The 17448-nt window shown below is 40.1% G+C and overlaps 1 protein-coding gene across 1 annotated transcript in view; it reads right to left on the reverse strand.

Annotated features, from left to right (window-relative positions):
- otofa (otoferlin a) overlaps positions 1-17448 on the reverse strand; it is a 77241-nt gene that overhangs the window by 22584 nt on the left and 37209 nt on the right. The window contains exons 6-15 of the mRNA XM_041958102.1: positions 7661-7734; positions 7134-7260; positions 6740-6794; positions 5210-5341; positions 2918-2980; positions 2390-2474; positions 2150-2309; positions 1687-1873; positions 738-924; positions 53-276 (exon numbers count right to left, since the gene is read on the reverse strand). Of these exons, the coding sequence (XP_041814036.1) occupies positions 53-276; positions 738-924; positions 1687-1873; positions 2150-2309; positions 2390-2474; positions 2918-2980; positions 5210-5341; positions 6740-6794; positions 7134-7260; positions 7661-7734 (1294 nt within the window). The remainder of the gene's footprint in view (positions 1-52; positions 277-737; positions 925-1686; positions 1874-2149; positions 2310-2389; positions 2475-2917; positions 2981-5209; positions 5342-6739; positions 6795-7133; positions 7261-7660; positions 7735-17448) is intronic.

The following is a 17448-nucleotide window of genomic DNA, read 5'->3' on the forward strand; positions in this document are numbered from 1 at the left end:
TACAGAAAAAATGATGCAAAACCATTTAGGTGCATCTGCAGGCTCTTCTCACCTCTGAGATGTTGGACACAGTCTCCACCTGCACGTCAGTGGAGCTTATGATGTCCGGGGAAGTGGTGTCCAGGATCTCCACAGCGATGGAGAGCAGGAGACGAGCTCTGAAGGACACGCCTTCTCCAAGACCCTCATTCAGGTCCTGGTGCTCGTCCATCAGAGTGTACTGACGGGTGGACCCGTACATGTTGGCCCAAGCTGGACCCAGAGTGGGCAGGAACCCTAGAGAAGGTGAAGGGAAAAGAAATGTCCGAAGAAAGATTTGCCAATTCTATTAAAGTCTTTAAAAGTATCTACATGCAATGCATCAAAAACTAGATCTGCCCACCCCTGATTAACAAAAAAAGATCAGTTTAAGAAGAAATGACTGGTCATGCTCACCAATTCTACCTCCATCCACTGCTAGAAAACTGTATCACTTGTGGTGTGCGAGGAATTTTTGCATTAAATGGAACTTGTACTTTGGTTTAATATATGCTAATGTATGTATTGATCGTAAGCCAATTTGAATGTCACCCACTAAATTCATACAGCCATTAGCAAAGGGTCAGGTGGGTCATTTGGTTCGATTCATCTACTGCAGCACAGCCAATGACTACATAAAGTGAAATATTAACTAGCTAAGACAGACTTATTAATGAACCTGACAGCTAATCAATAAGACAGTGTGTGCTTTGACCTACCTTTGTCACCGTCATTTGATATCTTGCGTAGATCAATGAAGTGGGTCCCTATGGCGACATCGTTGACCTTATCCGAGTCTCGAATCTGGACCTTGATGCGTTTGCAGAGTGGAGGGAACAGCTCAGTGAAGACGACCTGCTCGTTCCAGATTGGCTCATAACTGCTCTTCTGGACTGAAGTCTTCCCCTGGAGGCGTAACAAGTTCAAGATGGTGAGTAAAAATACAAAAATAACTGATACTGCTGTTTTAATAATATTATCTTTGAAGGAAGTGTTCTACTTTCTGCCGACAGAGAATTTGGAAAGCTTTTGTTTAGGAGTAAATATGAATTACTTAAAGGATAGCTTTACATTTTGTCCTAAAACAATTCTCATATGCCTGTGAGTAAATGTTTCTTGTGCTCATAGTGGCTGCATTTTCAACGTAGAAGATAAGGTACAAAATCTGCAGTCCTGGTTTTGTGTAAAAATGCATTTGGAGTTCAGCAAAAGTTAATATGATGCCTCAGCAGCTTTTCAAAGTTTAAGTCTTTATAGTAAAAAATGCCCTCTTTGTGCTACTGTCCTGCTGCCAGCAAGAAAACACTGCTGGAAATTCTAAACTAAGAAGGACTCGTAAGTAACTTTGCAAAACACTTATTTGTCTAATTCTGAAAACAAATATTTGAATGAAAGGTAGTTATTCTAAATCTCTGCGTTATGGCTGCAAAACATCTCAAACAGGAATAAAGTCTTCATAGTTTTTACTCAAAATAAGCTAAACAAGCAGCTCCTTTATAATAATATAGTTGGTAGTTAAGCCTCGAAAATCCACACTACAGATGTCTACACTTGTATCCATTATCATACCAACGCATTCTAGGGGAGCAGTAATAATCCCTTGGGGAGTAATAACCACAGTGAGAAATTCGTAAAGAATAAGAAATAGCAGGACGTGCAGTGAATTACTTTCTGCCCGGCAAACTGCACTTGAACGTAGGGGTCCACCAGGTCTCTGTTCTCTCCTATGAAGGCCTTCTTCACGTTAGCCATGATGCTGGTGTTCATTTTAGGAAGTCCCTCAGCGCGGTAGATCTTTACGTAAAACCTTGCCCACTGCCTCTCTGCTGGAATGCCCTCTGGGAGCAGGAGGTTCCTGGAAACAAACAGCAGCACAAAAACTCATTCAGAGACAAGATCGTGGAGGTATTGATCAAGCTTAACAAAAAGTGGAGCCTGAGAAAAAAAGCTTTCTAAAGATGCTTTCTAAAGGTGATTCTCTTTAGAGAAGTCGTTATTGAGGATGGAATATTTGCAACTGTTGCCCAGTTTTTGAATAAAATATGTATAATTCTCCACCACTTTATGTTATAGTCATCACATATCAATATCAATTCAAGCTAAAACTAGCACATCCATCACAGCTCATTACCCCTCGATGTCGTCTTCATCGGTCTCGTTAGCCTTGTGTGGGGTCTTGATGTTGTCGCCCTTCCCGACCACAGCGATGTCACACTTTATATATCCTTTACACCCTGTTGTTATGTCATCAGGATCAGACAGGATGGCCCACTTGTGGTAAAACTGATGTTCTGGGAGAGATGCCAGACGATTAGGACCATGCACAAACATTATGATTAGCTTAACATCAGACCTGCAGCTTGTAGTTTACCAGGCTGCGAGTAAACGGTCCCAACATCCATCTTGAAGGTTCCCACCAAGGTCCCGCTCCGAAGAAGATTTTTAGAGTGAATAACCTACACAAAATTGAGAATTAAATATTAAAATAAAGAGCAAAATCCGACAACCTCACTATTGATCTGGAAACGGCTATGAATAATTAAGTGTGACTGTTATGGGGAAACAGATGGTTATGGACTTTATGTTTAACAAGGGGCTGCACAGTGTCTTCACCATTTTACGTTAAACATAACCAGTTGCTCTCTTAGATCATTAATTAACCCAATTATTACCAACAATATCTTTTTACGACTGCACACTTATCTATACATACCAAAGGGCAGTAATATCAACTCAGCAGCAGAATAATTAATGACTTGCCTATAGTAGCTCCAAAATATTCACATTTTCTGCATTAGCACACACAATTATGCAGCAAAATGCTCTAAAATCAAACTTTAAAGACAAGTATGAAAATGGGGTTATAACAGTTTGCTTCTGTGCTGTAGTGTGTACTTACTGACAGCTTGATGATCTTGTCAAACATGACATCAGGAGGGACGTGGAAGTCAAAGACGAAATACTGCGGAGAGCAGAGAAAACATTATGATCTTTTCATCATCAGGTCAGTCTCGCAGGAGATCAGCTGATATCGTAGCGCCATCACAGCCCTATCCCCTCAGCTTTCAGGCAAAGATGAATGGCTTTGAAAAGAAACGGCTGATTTAAAGGTCTACATCAAAGCCCTGCCATGTCTTTGCTGTAGGTGTCTTCAGAGGCATCTTATGTGCAACTTTACTACGGCGAGGGCAGGGTGTAAAGATACCACAAGAAGTCAGATTTGTCTCCTGAGATCATTTTATCTTTCCACTCTGAGGTTTTCATATGGAGACAAAGACTAACATGAGGCATTTAGAGGGCATTCAGGACAGTCAGAGGTATATGGCTGTAGATCATTGACTTTGATCAATATCAGACAATGGGCCCTTGGGAACAGACAAAAAAAGCTCCCCTCTTAAGGGAAACCCTTGTGTCACTCACAAGTGAGTGATCTCTTCTTTGGCGGTGTTATGTAGGTGATTCATAACTCTAAATTTGCACGTTGAAAATAGATCCTGAACTTCCTGAAAGTATTTTGATCATGCTGGAGATAAAGAGAGTCTGTGTAAATCCTTCCTAAAGCTTCCTGCTGCAGCATCTGAGCCATAAAGACATTTCTCTCCACAAATATTACACAATATGTTGTACTGTAATAAAAAATATTACAGAAAACTGTAAAAGAAAAAAAACCCTTTGGCGTTGGTTATGCTTACTTTAAGCAGAGTTATTGTGCTTTCTGGTGAATGAATTATGCAGGAGAAGATGAACAAAAATAGCATAAAAAATAAACATTAGACCAGACTCTGTGTAGGAAGATACTCAATATCAAAGGATTATGAAAAAAGGGGCCCCCTGAGGCTATGGACCCCTGGGCCTGTGCCCGGCAGGCTTTTGGTATTGTAAAAGTTCTCAACACAAGTATATGAGCAGCATATCAGGATAAAATATGTATATTATTTCCAAAAAAGTTGGAACTCCTGAGTCCATGCAGTAACATCCTTTATCCAGTCATGTGTTCACAAATAGTGAACCTCGCTCCATCCTCGCTTGTGAACGACGGAGCCTTTCCAAGATGCTCCTTTCATACCCAATCATGACACTATCACCTGTCACCAATCAACCTGTTCACCTGTGGAATGATCCAAACAGGTGTTTTTGGAGCATTCCACAACTTTCCCAGTCTTTAGTTGCTCCAGTCCCAACTTGTTTGAAACGTGTTGCTGCATCAAATTCAGAAAAAGCAGATATTTACAAAAATCAATGAAGCAGATGAGGTAAAACATTAAATCTGTTGTTTTTGTACTGTTTTCAATTGAGTAAATGTCAAAAAGGATTAGCAAATCATCACATTCTGTTTTACTTAGATGGAAACGGAACGAGGAGGGACATGGAAAAAGAGGATATCCTTAACAAGTAGGTAAAATGTATGTCAGTCACCTCCTCCACCTCAAAACAAGCGAAATGTGATGACATTGTATTTCTTATGACGATGTCTCATGATGATACAGCCACTGTCAGATGATTATTCCAGAGAACTGTGAAGCCATCTGAAGCGGCACTGAGTCTGAACAAACTGGAGGGTCTGGACACGAGGTGAGAAAGCCGGGGGGACTATTATCTCGAAAACTCTGGTTTCCAGTTTGTCCATCCACAGGGGTTTTTCAGACAAACAGGAGGAATCAATAGCAGACAAATTGTCACTTCCACTCCCTGCAGGACCAACTCAGAGGCTGAGCTCTGCATGACCCTCACCACTCGCAAAACACCGCCTACTGTTCAGGAATATAAGAGATGGCAAGAACCCTGTAGTTAGGAGTTTTATGTGAAGTATTTAAGAGTTGATAAATCATTAAAACATCCAACCATCAAAGATTGCATTTAACTCTCTACATTTTCGCAGAAATCTTTCTGGTTGCAGGAGAACAGAAAAAAAAGGGAAGTGGGTGATGTCTTCATGGTGATAAACACCTCTCACTTAATAAGCCACTAGCATGAGATACATTTAGTGTATGATACCAATCATCCTGTTTACCTAATGTGCTTTGAGTATTGCAATTACAATTACATTTGTTTTAATGGGAGAAACAATATATGGAGAATAGGAGGAAGAAGAAGTCAAGCTGACATTTAGTAGTGATGAAAGTTAGTGTATGTATAAAAAAGTGCCCATTGCCTTTTTGCAGGATGAAGTTTATTGCTTCAGAGCGCTCACCTCATTGTAGTACGGGCAGTTGGTGGATTCTTTCATAGACGTGTACTTCTTGTCATCTCCGATCTCCACACACACTACAGGGTCCATGTTGAGGCCTATCAGCTGCCGGGCCTCGATCACTGTGATGCTGATCTGATGGGACACAGCCGGCATGAAAGCTAAAACAATCTGACCCCAACTGTGAGGAAACCAACAGCAATGCCATTATTAAGTCATGCAACGACAGTGTAATGATCCTGAGGACAATTGAAAGACAAAAAACAAAAAATACAAAACTAATTGGTCTTTCACAAACTCTAGTGATCTTGATTCCAGGAGGCTTTTTCTAGATACTTTATTAGCCTGTGAGTTTCCGCAGACATCTCCCCAGGCTAAAGTAATGTAGCATTTGATAGACTAGATCCAAGGTAAAGGTTTCTACATCACAGCAATCCCTCTGGTTTAATTAGTCATTGGATAATGAAGGGGAACAGAGAGAGACAAATAAAAAGAGAAAGAGAGGAAGAGTCTGCAGCCTGTGATTACACCAAGATTGCAGTCTGGTGTATAAATGAATTCATGATTTTAAATAAAATAGGTCATGAAAATAGGCCATGGGACAGTTACACTCTGTCCACAATTATTCTGCTACTTGTTTTCTTCACACTTAAAAAACAAGATTTCATGTGTTTATTATGAAATTTAGAGGTGCTGGTAGGCAGATTTTGTTAGCTTTGGACAAAGCCAAGCTAGCTGTTTCTCCACGTTTTCAGTCTTTGCACTAACTGCCTGCAGGCTGTAGCCTTATATTCACAGAAAAATATGAGTGGTGTGTTATCAACTTTCTCATGTAACTCCTGGCACAAGAGTGATGTAAGCATATTTCACAAAATGTCAAACAGTTGCTCTACGTATGGGGTTGGAGCCAGGGGACTTAGTAAAACATAAAAACTGGAAGCAGGGGGAATAGGATAGCTAAAAAATGTATCTAACAGCACCTCTAAATCTTACTTATTAGTACACTGTACCTCGTTAGTGTAGTCATTACACAGATGTAAAAACAAGAATTTGCAGTTTTAGTTTTTTAGAGTTAAGTGCTGTATTTCTAAAAGATAGTTATAGTTTATTAATTCAAAAGACGAGATGTAAGCTGCAAGATGAAATATTTTTAAACATTCAAAAGAGACAAGTTTGCTGTTTCTACCTGCTTCCAGCCATTATGATAAACTAAGCTAATCAGCTCCAGGCTCTAGCTCTGTACTTCACCCACAAATATGAGAGTGATATCAATCTTATCGTCTAACTCTTGGCAAGAAAGTGACTAACTGTATTCCACGATCCAAATAAAAAAAAAAAGCCTGAAGAGAAGTAGACGAGGAAGCACCGGCCACATCAATGAACTTGGATACGCTTGTATGTGCAGATGTGCAGGCGGAAATGTGTTCATGAGCGTTCGTGCAAAGACGAACACTGAGAAACACACACATAAACACAGACACACACAGACACACACAGACACAGACACACACACACACACACACACACACACACCTGATAGTCCACTGGTCGTCCAGAGCTTGGCTCCATCTTGATATCTGGCTTGGACCTAAAGGAATTCAACACAATCAGTGATATTTCTCCAGTGGATTAACAGAGCACACTCTCCTCCACAAACTCAATTCTAAGTTTGAATCTTAAAACTATGAAAGCTCTCATTTCTCCATAATTCCAGGTTGAATACGTTAACCTTCAGAAATATACATGGTTAAATGGGGTCACTGTGCAACCAGCTTCCATTTATCCTGCAGCATCAGCAGTTTGGTTCAGTAATAATTGAGACCATTAAGGCTGTGTGCTTTAACCTACTGTGTGCTGATGTGAGTATTCGAGTGTATTTCTCTACCGTGTGTGTACGCATGTCTCAGTGTATGAACAAATATGAGACCTCTTGTTGGAGACGTTGGTGGTGACAGCGGTGACAGATGCCAGAGAGATGGTGTCGGGGTCCAGTGATCCAGCAAGACGCATCGCTTTCCTGTCCAGGTCCTCCATGTCCAGGACCGCCGGCTCATCTGGATAATTGAAATTAAGTAAATCAACAATTAAAGAATTTGTGGATAATTAGGTTGGATTTCAGTATATTCTTATATTCTATGTATATAAATCCCAATTACTTCAAGGCTGAACTAATAATAATCGTACAGTTCCCAACCATCAAATCTAAAAACAAAACAATTTGAAAGGTCTGAGACTCTATTGTGGTCTCAAACTTTCTAGGGGAGGGGGCACTCATGACTTAAGTTCTTCTCAAAAAAACTTGCTGCTTGTTGTTTACATGTATATCATTAATAACGACTTGATACTTGGGCTTGAACATTAATTTTCCCTCCAGGTAACTGAAAAGGCAAAAATAATTCAATTCAATGACGTTAATTTTGGGTCAGGCAGGCATGGTCCTGTGTGATGTTTTACCTCCTTTCTTGTGATCATCTTTAGAGATCTTGATCTTGCCGAGCTTCATGGCTGAGAACACGCCCTTCCCTGCTCTGGTGGAGGAGAAAGGAGAGGGAACCTATGTCATGACAGTGAGCTTGTCAACCAGTTTCACATTTGGCTCATTAAGTTCGTTCTCCATCAGTAGACTCAACGTTGAGTGATCAAACTGACTTGAGCAGAAAACCCCACTGCCCACTTGTGGACATAATCAAAATGCAACCCAACACTGTAACGTCCATATATCATGGACATCTTTGTAACTCAGCAAGACATTTAATTCCAGTAGATTTCACCCCCCCTTCTATCACTAACACCGCAACCACCAATTCTCCAGACCCTCAATCACAAAACAAGAGTATCCAGTGTCTCCACATTGATATTAACTGGATCACATATCACCGCAACAACAAAGAGTTTGTGATGTCATCAGCGAGACGACAAATGAGGGTTCTTAATAATTAAAAATGAGTGTGACCGTCCAATTTGCTGCGGATATGGATACATGTCAGGGAATTAATGAATAGGACGGTTTTCCTTTTGTTTCCTCCGGCATTCAGAGTCGGGCGTATCAGAGTTCAATTTCTGCTTTGATCTTTCCCCCATTATTCTAAAGGCAACCTTCAACCTCACTTGATGGAATATGAAAAACTGGTTTTAAAGAAGTAGAAGTACGTCAACATCTAATTTGATACATTCAAGGCTGAGTGCCAAGAGGGATTTGAAAGTAAAAGCCTGCAGCCACGTGAATGGGATAAAAGCAGAGAAAAGACAAATGGATCAACTTATCACAATGAAGGTAAAAAGCTTTTCCAGTCAAATCAAATCAAGGCCGTTCACACACAGGGATCCTTAGACTCTCAGCCTGAGTCGTGCCTTTAAAGCACAGTTTGAAAAGTGTATTCCCAGCTGGTCGGAAACTTTTTTTGAATTATCAGTGCATGCATGAAAGAATTTGAAGAACGTATTGGAAAACACTTCAGTCAAGCCACAAAAAACTGGCAAGCAATTTAGAAAGTCACCTTGGACTGGACCTTGCAAAATTATGATGGGAATATTTTCATATGTTTTGACATTTTATAGACTTGACAATAACATTGACTGATTTGAAAAACAATTTATTCTTAATGAAAGTGACTGTGAGATGCAGCCCTGGTTAATCAAGAATTCAGATGTTCCAGTGATCCAGCCACCTTCTTGTCTCATTCAATCTATGATTCTCATTCAATAAGCTATTAAAACGAATGACACAAACACACACACACAGACACACACAATGTGTGACAAAATGTGTTTCATACATACCACATGAAAGAGACCAGTGGTCCTACTCAACACCACAAAGAGGTCAGATCACCACAAATCAAGATTCCTCCCCAAGCTTCCTTTGCTGTTTTGAACTATATTTCCATATTCTTCACCTGTCAGGTGCAGATAGTCCAGACCAGCCAAGCTGATGAGTGGATGATGCAGGAGAGAGGAGGGGAGGGAGAGAGAAGGAGGTGTAGGTACATGGCTGGAGATACAGAAAGAGGAGGAGGATGGAGTGGGTTGGGCTCTATACACCACCAAAGAAGATTGTATTTGAAGTGTGTACTGACAGCCCCCATGGTTAAAAAGAAATTACCAACATCATGTAGTATTTCACTTAATATAGTACTGAACATGTTTGGTCAGCTACTAAAAAAATGTTAATCTTAGTGGGACCGGGTGTTTGGGAATATGCAAATGAAGGTTTATTACTGCCACCAAATTCACCCTTAAATCAGGGAACTGGTCTCAGCAATGTAGTCTGACCCCTCTTACACTAACCCTACCTAACCTAAACATGAGGGCTGCAACTAAAGATTATTTTATTGTCAATTTATCTGCCAGTTATTTAAAGATTATTCGTTCATTGACTTTAAAATGTAAAAAAAAATTGTGAAAAATGGTCGCAATTTCCCACAGGCCAAAGTGACGTCTTCAAACTTTTGTCCATCAAAGAGTCTAAATCTAAAGACTCTTCATTTACTATTTTGATTAATTGATGAATATGGTAATCATTGGAGTTCTACTAAGCATTATTCTAACCTTGACTGTAAAACAAACAAATTAGCCAAAGGAGGTCAAGGTTTCATGTCAGGAAAACGCAAACATAGCTTGTTTTAAGATCATGAACAGATGATTTATGTTGTGGCTGTTGTGATGAGAAAAGTCAACATGTGTATCAGCAGGTGCAAGCAAAAGGCCATGAAGTCACAGCAGGCAAAGATGCTGCAGCTCTGTCAGCAGTGAGGAGTGAAACTTTTGCACAAGAAGAGTGATTTTAAAGCAAAAAGGAGAAGAGAGTCATTGGAAATTCTAGGAAATGGAGCCGCCAAATATTTGACTTAATTGTCTTTCACTCCCTTCACTTTCCTTCCTTCGCTGTGCCGAGTTAAGAACAAACACAAGGACAAACATCAGAGACAAATGTTTCAGCAGGAGGCCTTGTCGGAATTTAAAATGAAGTGAACCTTGAGTTTAACAAGGCATCCATCTATGGCGATTTAATGACAACAGGTAACCTTCAAAGGTGCCAGAGAGAAGAAGCAAAGAAAGTTCACAAGTCGGGTTTCCAATTAGAGTAATGGAAATATGCAAATTCACACTTCATTTTAGAAGTCTGCAGGTAAAACTCAGAAAATGTCAAACTTTTAAAGGGAATACGGAGAGAAGGCAGCTTGTTGAGACGTAGAGAATTCAAGAAGACGTTCTACTTATTCATTTCTCTTTCCTTCTATTCCTGTGATCTGAAATAAAGACAATGAACGCATCAGTGACCATCACGTAAACTATCTAAGCACTCCACATCAAGCGCAAACAAACACCTTGTGTAAGATGTGAAGCCTCTATACATATAGAAATAATATACTTAGTATAGTATGCAAATCCAGCTACTGCAGATATAAGGCAGATAACTCAGGCAACATGCGAGCACATGTGTGTTTTAAGCTGAAGATGAACTGTAATGTACTACTGAGGGAGATTGTGTGTGGATCAATATAACATGAGAGCATGAATTAATTGCCTCGTGACAAGTGTAAATTGCAGCAAAGATGAACAATCTAGCCGTGGTGGAATTATTCCCAAGGTTATTACCCGGTACCTGGAAGCTTGATTTCCATCTCCTCTGCAAAGAACATAGATTTCAAACTGAGCGTAAAACATTTTCCTCACCTTCCTATGACTTCCTCAATAATGAGCATTTCAAACAGTGGGATGAAGAGCAGAGGGTGGTTGTGTAAATTGTAGTTAACCTCAGAGATCTGGCTTTGAAAGCCCACGAGCAAAAGGTCAAACATGAACACATCTGCAGAGAAAGTAGCAATACCACACTGTGAAAATACTCCACTACATCTAAAAGTAGTAGTGCTGACGAATTGTCCCCATCAGTGTTAAACTATTACATATGATGTTTTTAGATTAATAAATGCATTTTTCTACCGTCGCTGTTAAAGGTTGAGCTTATTTTTACAACTTTATATACAGCTGGGTAGTTTAATCTACAGAATAGTATTCTATAAGATCATCATACGTTTTCATTGTCACTGTCCTGTGCGAACACTCTACAAAGCAAACTCTCCATGAACAGCACTGTTTTCAGTTTTGTGACGATGCATTTTCCAGCTCATCCAAGAATGTTTTTAAAACAGTTTCACTAATCTAGCCATTATACTAGCTGCCTGTGGCTGATGGGTTTCCAAAGCTGCATTTACTTAGTGTGAGGGGAATGGGAAGGACAGAAAAACTCTCTGACTGTATTCATTCATTATTCCAGGATTGTTACCCCACTGCTAGACCAGTAGTCACATCATCACCTAGATGATCTGCTTTCACAGTTATGTATTTGGAGTTAATATTGGATTTTATTTAGATGGAACTGCCGGTGATGGTGGTTTTGACAGCAGTTGTCACTTCTATAGTTCTTTTCAAACAAAAGGAGATAATGTCATTGTCAGTAATATCTCACTACTATTGTAGACTCTGTTTAAGTTTACTAGTAAATTAATATGTTGAACTTCCTACGGAGAACTTGCGTTGTTCTTTCACTGGTGACTGATTGATGCAACTCATTTTAAAAGTCAGTCATTTAGGAATCCGTTTGTCTAATTCCTTTTTACTGTGCTTTTTACTTTTACTGTGCTGTGCACCTGAATTATACAGTATGCTCAATGCTGTCAAACTGTTCCATTTGTTTTATTTATATTCAGTATTTGTTTCTAAATGTCACATACGTTGCCAACTAAAGTAGTGAAGTTGTTTTCTGCATCAAACTCCCATGTAGATGAAAATGGAGGATAAAAATTAACCCACCAGTGATCAATAATTCATTGGCACATACTGTACGTTCTGCTCTGGGAACTCAGGTGAACGGAGCTCGACGAGATACCTTATCTCACCTGTTCTTTTTCTCCCACATACATAGATTGGATTCACATATTTCGGAGCTTCCAGAAGCCCCTGGACCTGAGCCAGACAAAGACTGGCTCCATCTGATAACATAGCTGGGGAATGAAACCTTTCACTAAACCAGAACCGGAATCCTGAAACCTTATTGAACACTCTGCAGTCCTCGCTCTCTCTCTCCTACTCAATACTTTCTCTCTTTGGCAGATTTCTTCCTCTGCTGCTCAGGGCATCAAGTCTTGTTTTTCATGTACTTTCAACTTTGACTGCAGTGAGAATTCTACTTTTACTGGGCCACAACAGATAAAACGGAGCATCAATATCTTTTATCCCTGTGATACTGACATCTCATCTCAGGTACTTCTGTGTCGCTGCTTCATTTGCTTACAGGACAGTTATTTGAGATTCATTGCATGTGATCTTGCAAGCGTAAGCTCGTAAGTTTACCCTCATTAGCCACACAGATAGAAGCTTATGCAAGTTTAATGCTCTCACACCCAAAAATAAAAGTGTGCTTTGAGCCATCATGGCCTATATACAGGAAACAAAACATGTAAAAAAATAATTGAGCCATTCTGTGTTTTTGTGATCGTGTGTGTGTGAGTGCACTTATTTGCAGAATAAATACACTTACACAATATTTTACTTTGTGTTTATGTCGATGATGTATCATCTACTGTACATAATGCAGACTGAGGAAGTAGGTGAGGAAAATGAAGCGACAGGAAGTAGTAGGAGCATGTATTACACGTCTATGTGATTCCAAAGATACTTCCTTTGAAGAAATCTTGTACATAATCATCTATATTATAGTAATTTTCAACTCCTATCTGGGACAAACACACAGGTGATGGAGAAACTGGGATTTACCCCGAGAGGCATGTCTTCATGTCATCACTGTCTGCTCCCACATCAGGGCTTGGAACAGAAAAATAACACAGATGAGCTCTTAGACACTCGCGCACAGTGTTCAAATTTACACACTGTACTATCACACACACACGCTGAGAATAAGAATCACTGCAAACCACAGCAAAACACAACAGCAGAGCTGACAAACACAGAGCAGTCCCTCAAGAGAAAACAGCTTCAAGAAGCAAGGAATGTCAAAGATTCAAAAGACAACTGCTTCAATCCAGCATCTATCTCAGCAGAAGGAAACCAGCAGGAGAGCTGCTGAAGAGACAAAACAATATACCCTTCAAATAATTTACAAACCTGCATGAACAAGAATGATTGATTGATAATAAAAAAAAACGTTTGTTTTACTTCACTGTATAGAAACAAATGTAACTTTGATGTTTCCCCCCTTTTTATTCCAGTCTTAATAGACATGAAGTCCATCTCTGGCATAAAAAGAGTCTATCTGATGGATTTTGTAAAGCCTTGTTTGTGATAGCAGTGTGTGAACAATGTCACAACTCACTGAACTAAAGATTGTTCATTTTCTGACAAGGGCTTATTGGCTTAGTTACTTTTTTGTCAGCTTTACCAGAACCAATAACATGGTTCATGTTCATGTAAGTATCAGGAGGGGATTTGTGGTTGTCTGTTCTAAATAGTGAAAACCATAGCATGTTCGGCTAACTAAATAGTAGCTCACTAACTATATTAGTAATGCGCCTCCAGCTTCCAGATGCTGCGCGGAGCCGTCATCAGGTGCATTACTTAAATCTGCATATGTGCCATACATGAATGGAAAGATTGACTGGTGCAGCAACAGTAACTATGGGAGTGGCGCTTAGCAAACCTTTACGTGATGTCACAAAATTCTACGGACCAATAAGAATGATATCATAGAATTTACTATAAATTGTCCCAACATAGCAGCTGCAACAAAACTGCAAGGACAGTGAGGGTGATGTGAGATAAAAGACTGCACACCACCTGCACCACAGTGCCGTGTGGTGATACAGCATAGACATGTGACGTCAGAGCTGTCTATAAAGACACAGCAATTTATACTGATGGACAAATGAATCACACACTTGGCCAAAATAATAATAAATAGATCAGCACTTGTTTCAGTAAATTATCCTTTCCACAGAGGCTTTGCTCAGGATGAATTGGCTCCTTTGAGTGCAGATTTGATGTTATGCAAATTCATCATGCATATTTAAATGGTTTGAATAAACACAATGACTATTTACAGCGATATGTTTCAGAGGAGCAATGCCGATTAATTTATGAATTGTTTTTATTATAAACAAAATCCTGTCTCACCAGTATTGTATGATCACACGCCGCTGTGCAAGCCTATGTAATCTCATTGTTTGCTTCTTTTTCCAGTATTTGATGCCCGCAGATCAAATGACAGCTGGGACCTTAAATCCATTCTCTTCATGTTTGGCACATGTGCTCCTCTGCATGCACTATTCAGCAGATCTGCTTCACTGGCAGTAAAACCATGCAGAAGGTGATTTATTTATTAGGAATAACAAAACCCCTGCAAAGTCGGCTCACTGTGGTGTCGGAGATAGCACAAGATGCTTCATTGGCGCCACCATAAATCATCCTGCAGGCCCGGAGACGATGTGGAGGGAAGCAGAGGCTGCAGAAATGAGAAGCGGTAGCAGTGGGATGGTGAACTTGGGTGCAATTTCACTCAATTAAGGGGATGAGGAGGAACCAATATGCCTTAAAAAGCCACCTGCACTCTATTGCAGAGATACAGTTATAATGAAGTTTGATGCCCACTGAAAACTGCGACGAGCACAAACCCTCCTGTAAGCATCATACATGACCTTTAGGCTGCAGGTGATATAACAGGAACAGACAGCAGTGGGTTGAGCTCTGTGTACCATGTAGACACAGTTCTTGTGTTTGTTCTTCCACTCTGCACTGAGTAAACCCAGAGCTGTTATGATACTGCATGGGAATAATCCATAATAGAGGAGTTGTGTTAGCACGTATCCCAAGTGATTTAGAAATTCAATATAACTCCTGTTCTCACAAAGTTTTAAGTTCAAAGTCTCAGAAAGACTGATGACAATTCTTTGGAAGTTCTGAGATTATCATAATGCCTGGGAGGGACACATAACACTGCATGACGTTGCCAAATATATTTGAAAAACTATTACTAATGAGGTGACACTACTGTGAAACACTGCATCTGCATGAAAGAGGAGGTAAAACAGACACACAAAACCCCAAGCAAAAGGTGGGAAAATCAGGCAGACAGGAAGGATGCAGGAAATATACCTTGAGGCTAAACTGTTTATGACATTCTCCTCCTTTTCTCCTCCCCCTCTTCCCCAGAGGAGTAAGAGAGTCATCACCGGTGACCATCTCCGGCACATTAACGCTTCATTACCAGAACAAGAACAATTAAAACTGGCTGTCAGAATTAAGGACGGGATGAAAGATCTTTAGAAAGTTTAATTCTGAAAATCTCTCAGCCAGAAATAAAGTGAGCAGCTGGCAATTCAGGATATAAAGGGTTCGGATGAGAAGTGGCAAAGCTATTAAAATTTTCCCACAAGCCCATCAGTCTGGCCAGCGAGTGAGGTGGATTAGAGGTGGATTTGTTGGCTGGGGAGAAAGTTATTGCTATTTTCTCAGCAACTCATTCACTTTTTTTCGGACAAAAACCCTACAGCATCGCCTACAAAGTCTGACGGACAGCTCTCTGCAATTGCGGCAACTTCATGACAGGTGCAATCATCAAGCAGCAAGGACAGAGGGCGTGTTCACCTGAAGAAAGGTGAGGAAATGTAAATGCTAGACAAAACGCACTGCATGCTGAATATAAGTTTAGCGTCAGGAGTTTGGTGACTACTCTTATCTCACTTCTATTGAACCCTTTTATAGTATTTCTCTGCAGCTCTTTTTTCTTTGTCCACCAAATCCAAATACTGTATCAGTTATATAACACCCGTGGGATGCTCTAAAACTTAGATTAGTCAACTTTTCTTGTTTTCCTCAGGCTGCCTGTAGTCTAACATCGGCAGACCCTGAACAGTTTTTAATTTTAGGCTGTAAGACAGTGCAACTTGGGCATTCAGTGTCAACAAACAAAAACAAAAAAACATGCACACACGCTTTCAGCCCCACACACGCATAGTTTTTCACAAGCCCATTCAACATGCAGCATAACGATGGAGTTAGAGATCAGGCTGTGCAGATAGTTTCAGTGCAAATCGATACCACCCACAGATTATTTCACATATTATTCAGCAAAAACACAACAAGCAAGCCACTGAGGAGGACCAAGTAACAATGCAAAGAGGAAAAGAGCAGACCGTGTGTCTTGCAGTTTTTCATACTGATTCTATATAACCTTGGACAGCCTGGGATTGAACCTGTCTATCATTATGAACTACCATATGCAATGCATTCTACACTGTATTAACAGACCATGCAACTTTAGCCACAATGTAACAAGCATGTTCACATCCCCGCAGTGCCAACAAAATCCATTTTAATATCCCACCAGACATCATTGGACAGCATGACATTAATCATGTCAATCGTGAAGCCGACCATGACAGTGTTGATATCAACTGGGCTAAAACAAATCTACATGCTCATTTGTGTACACTAAAAGAGCCCTCCATGGCTTTTGCATTACTTCCCTACAACACTGTCACTGACAGATTCACAGTGGACAGCTTAAAAACAGTATTAAAACTGATACAGCAGCATCAGATATATCATGTCTTTTTTGCTCCAAGCATTCTTCTTTCCTGTCAAAACCTGGTGCCCACATTACCCACAATGCAAATTGACTGCTGAATTTGACAGATCACTTGGAGACTCAGGTGTGCTATGCTTTTACAACCCGTAAACGCACTCTGATGTGTAAAGTCAGTGGCATCCTCAACACCTTTGATGTGGCAAATTCAAATATGTCTTATGAGACAAAACCATTTTTGTAGATCAAATATTGGCTGTTTTCTATATAACTTGAAGCTCATTTCCAACTGCACTGATAACTTAAATGATACATGACTGACTCTGGGAACATCACATACTAACGTGTTCACAGAATATCTTCTATATCTGCATATGAATTCATAGATTCTTTTAGCAGATCATAGATGCTTTTGCAGAAATCTGCTGTGGTTTTTGGGCATTACTGTCTGGCCCCCACATTCTTATCAGCACAGGATCCCTACATGTGTGCCTCCACAATAGTGTCAGATGTTGCATCAGCTGGACAGCATGTAGCCTCATGAATGTGTGAATGCTGGATCCATCTGTCAACCTCAGCGCATTCCAAGTTATTTTCTAACCCATGTGTGCCTCAGTAGTACTATTACTGTTAACGATCTCTAAAGTACATAATTAAAACAACACATCTTGTTCACTGTTGTGGAATGTCATCAAATTCATAT

Source organism: Chelmon rostratus, chromosome 18 (assembly GCF_017976325.1).
Source record: "Chelmon rostratus isolate fCheRos1 chromosome 18, fCheRos1.pri, whole genome shotgun sequence".
Classification (NCBI taxonomy): Eukaryota; Metazoa; Chordata; class Actinopteri; order Chaetodontiformes; family Chaetodontidae; genus Chelmon; species Chelmon rostratus.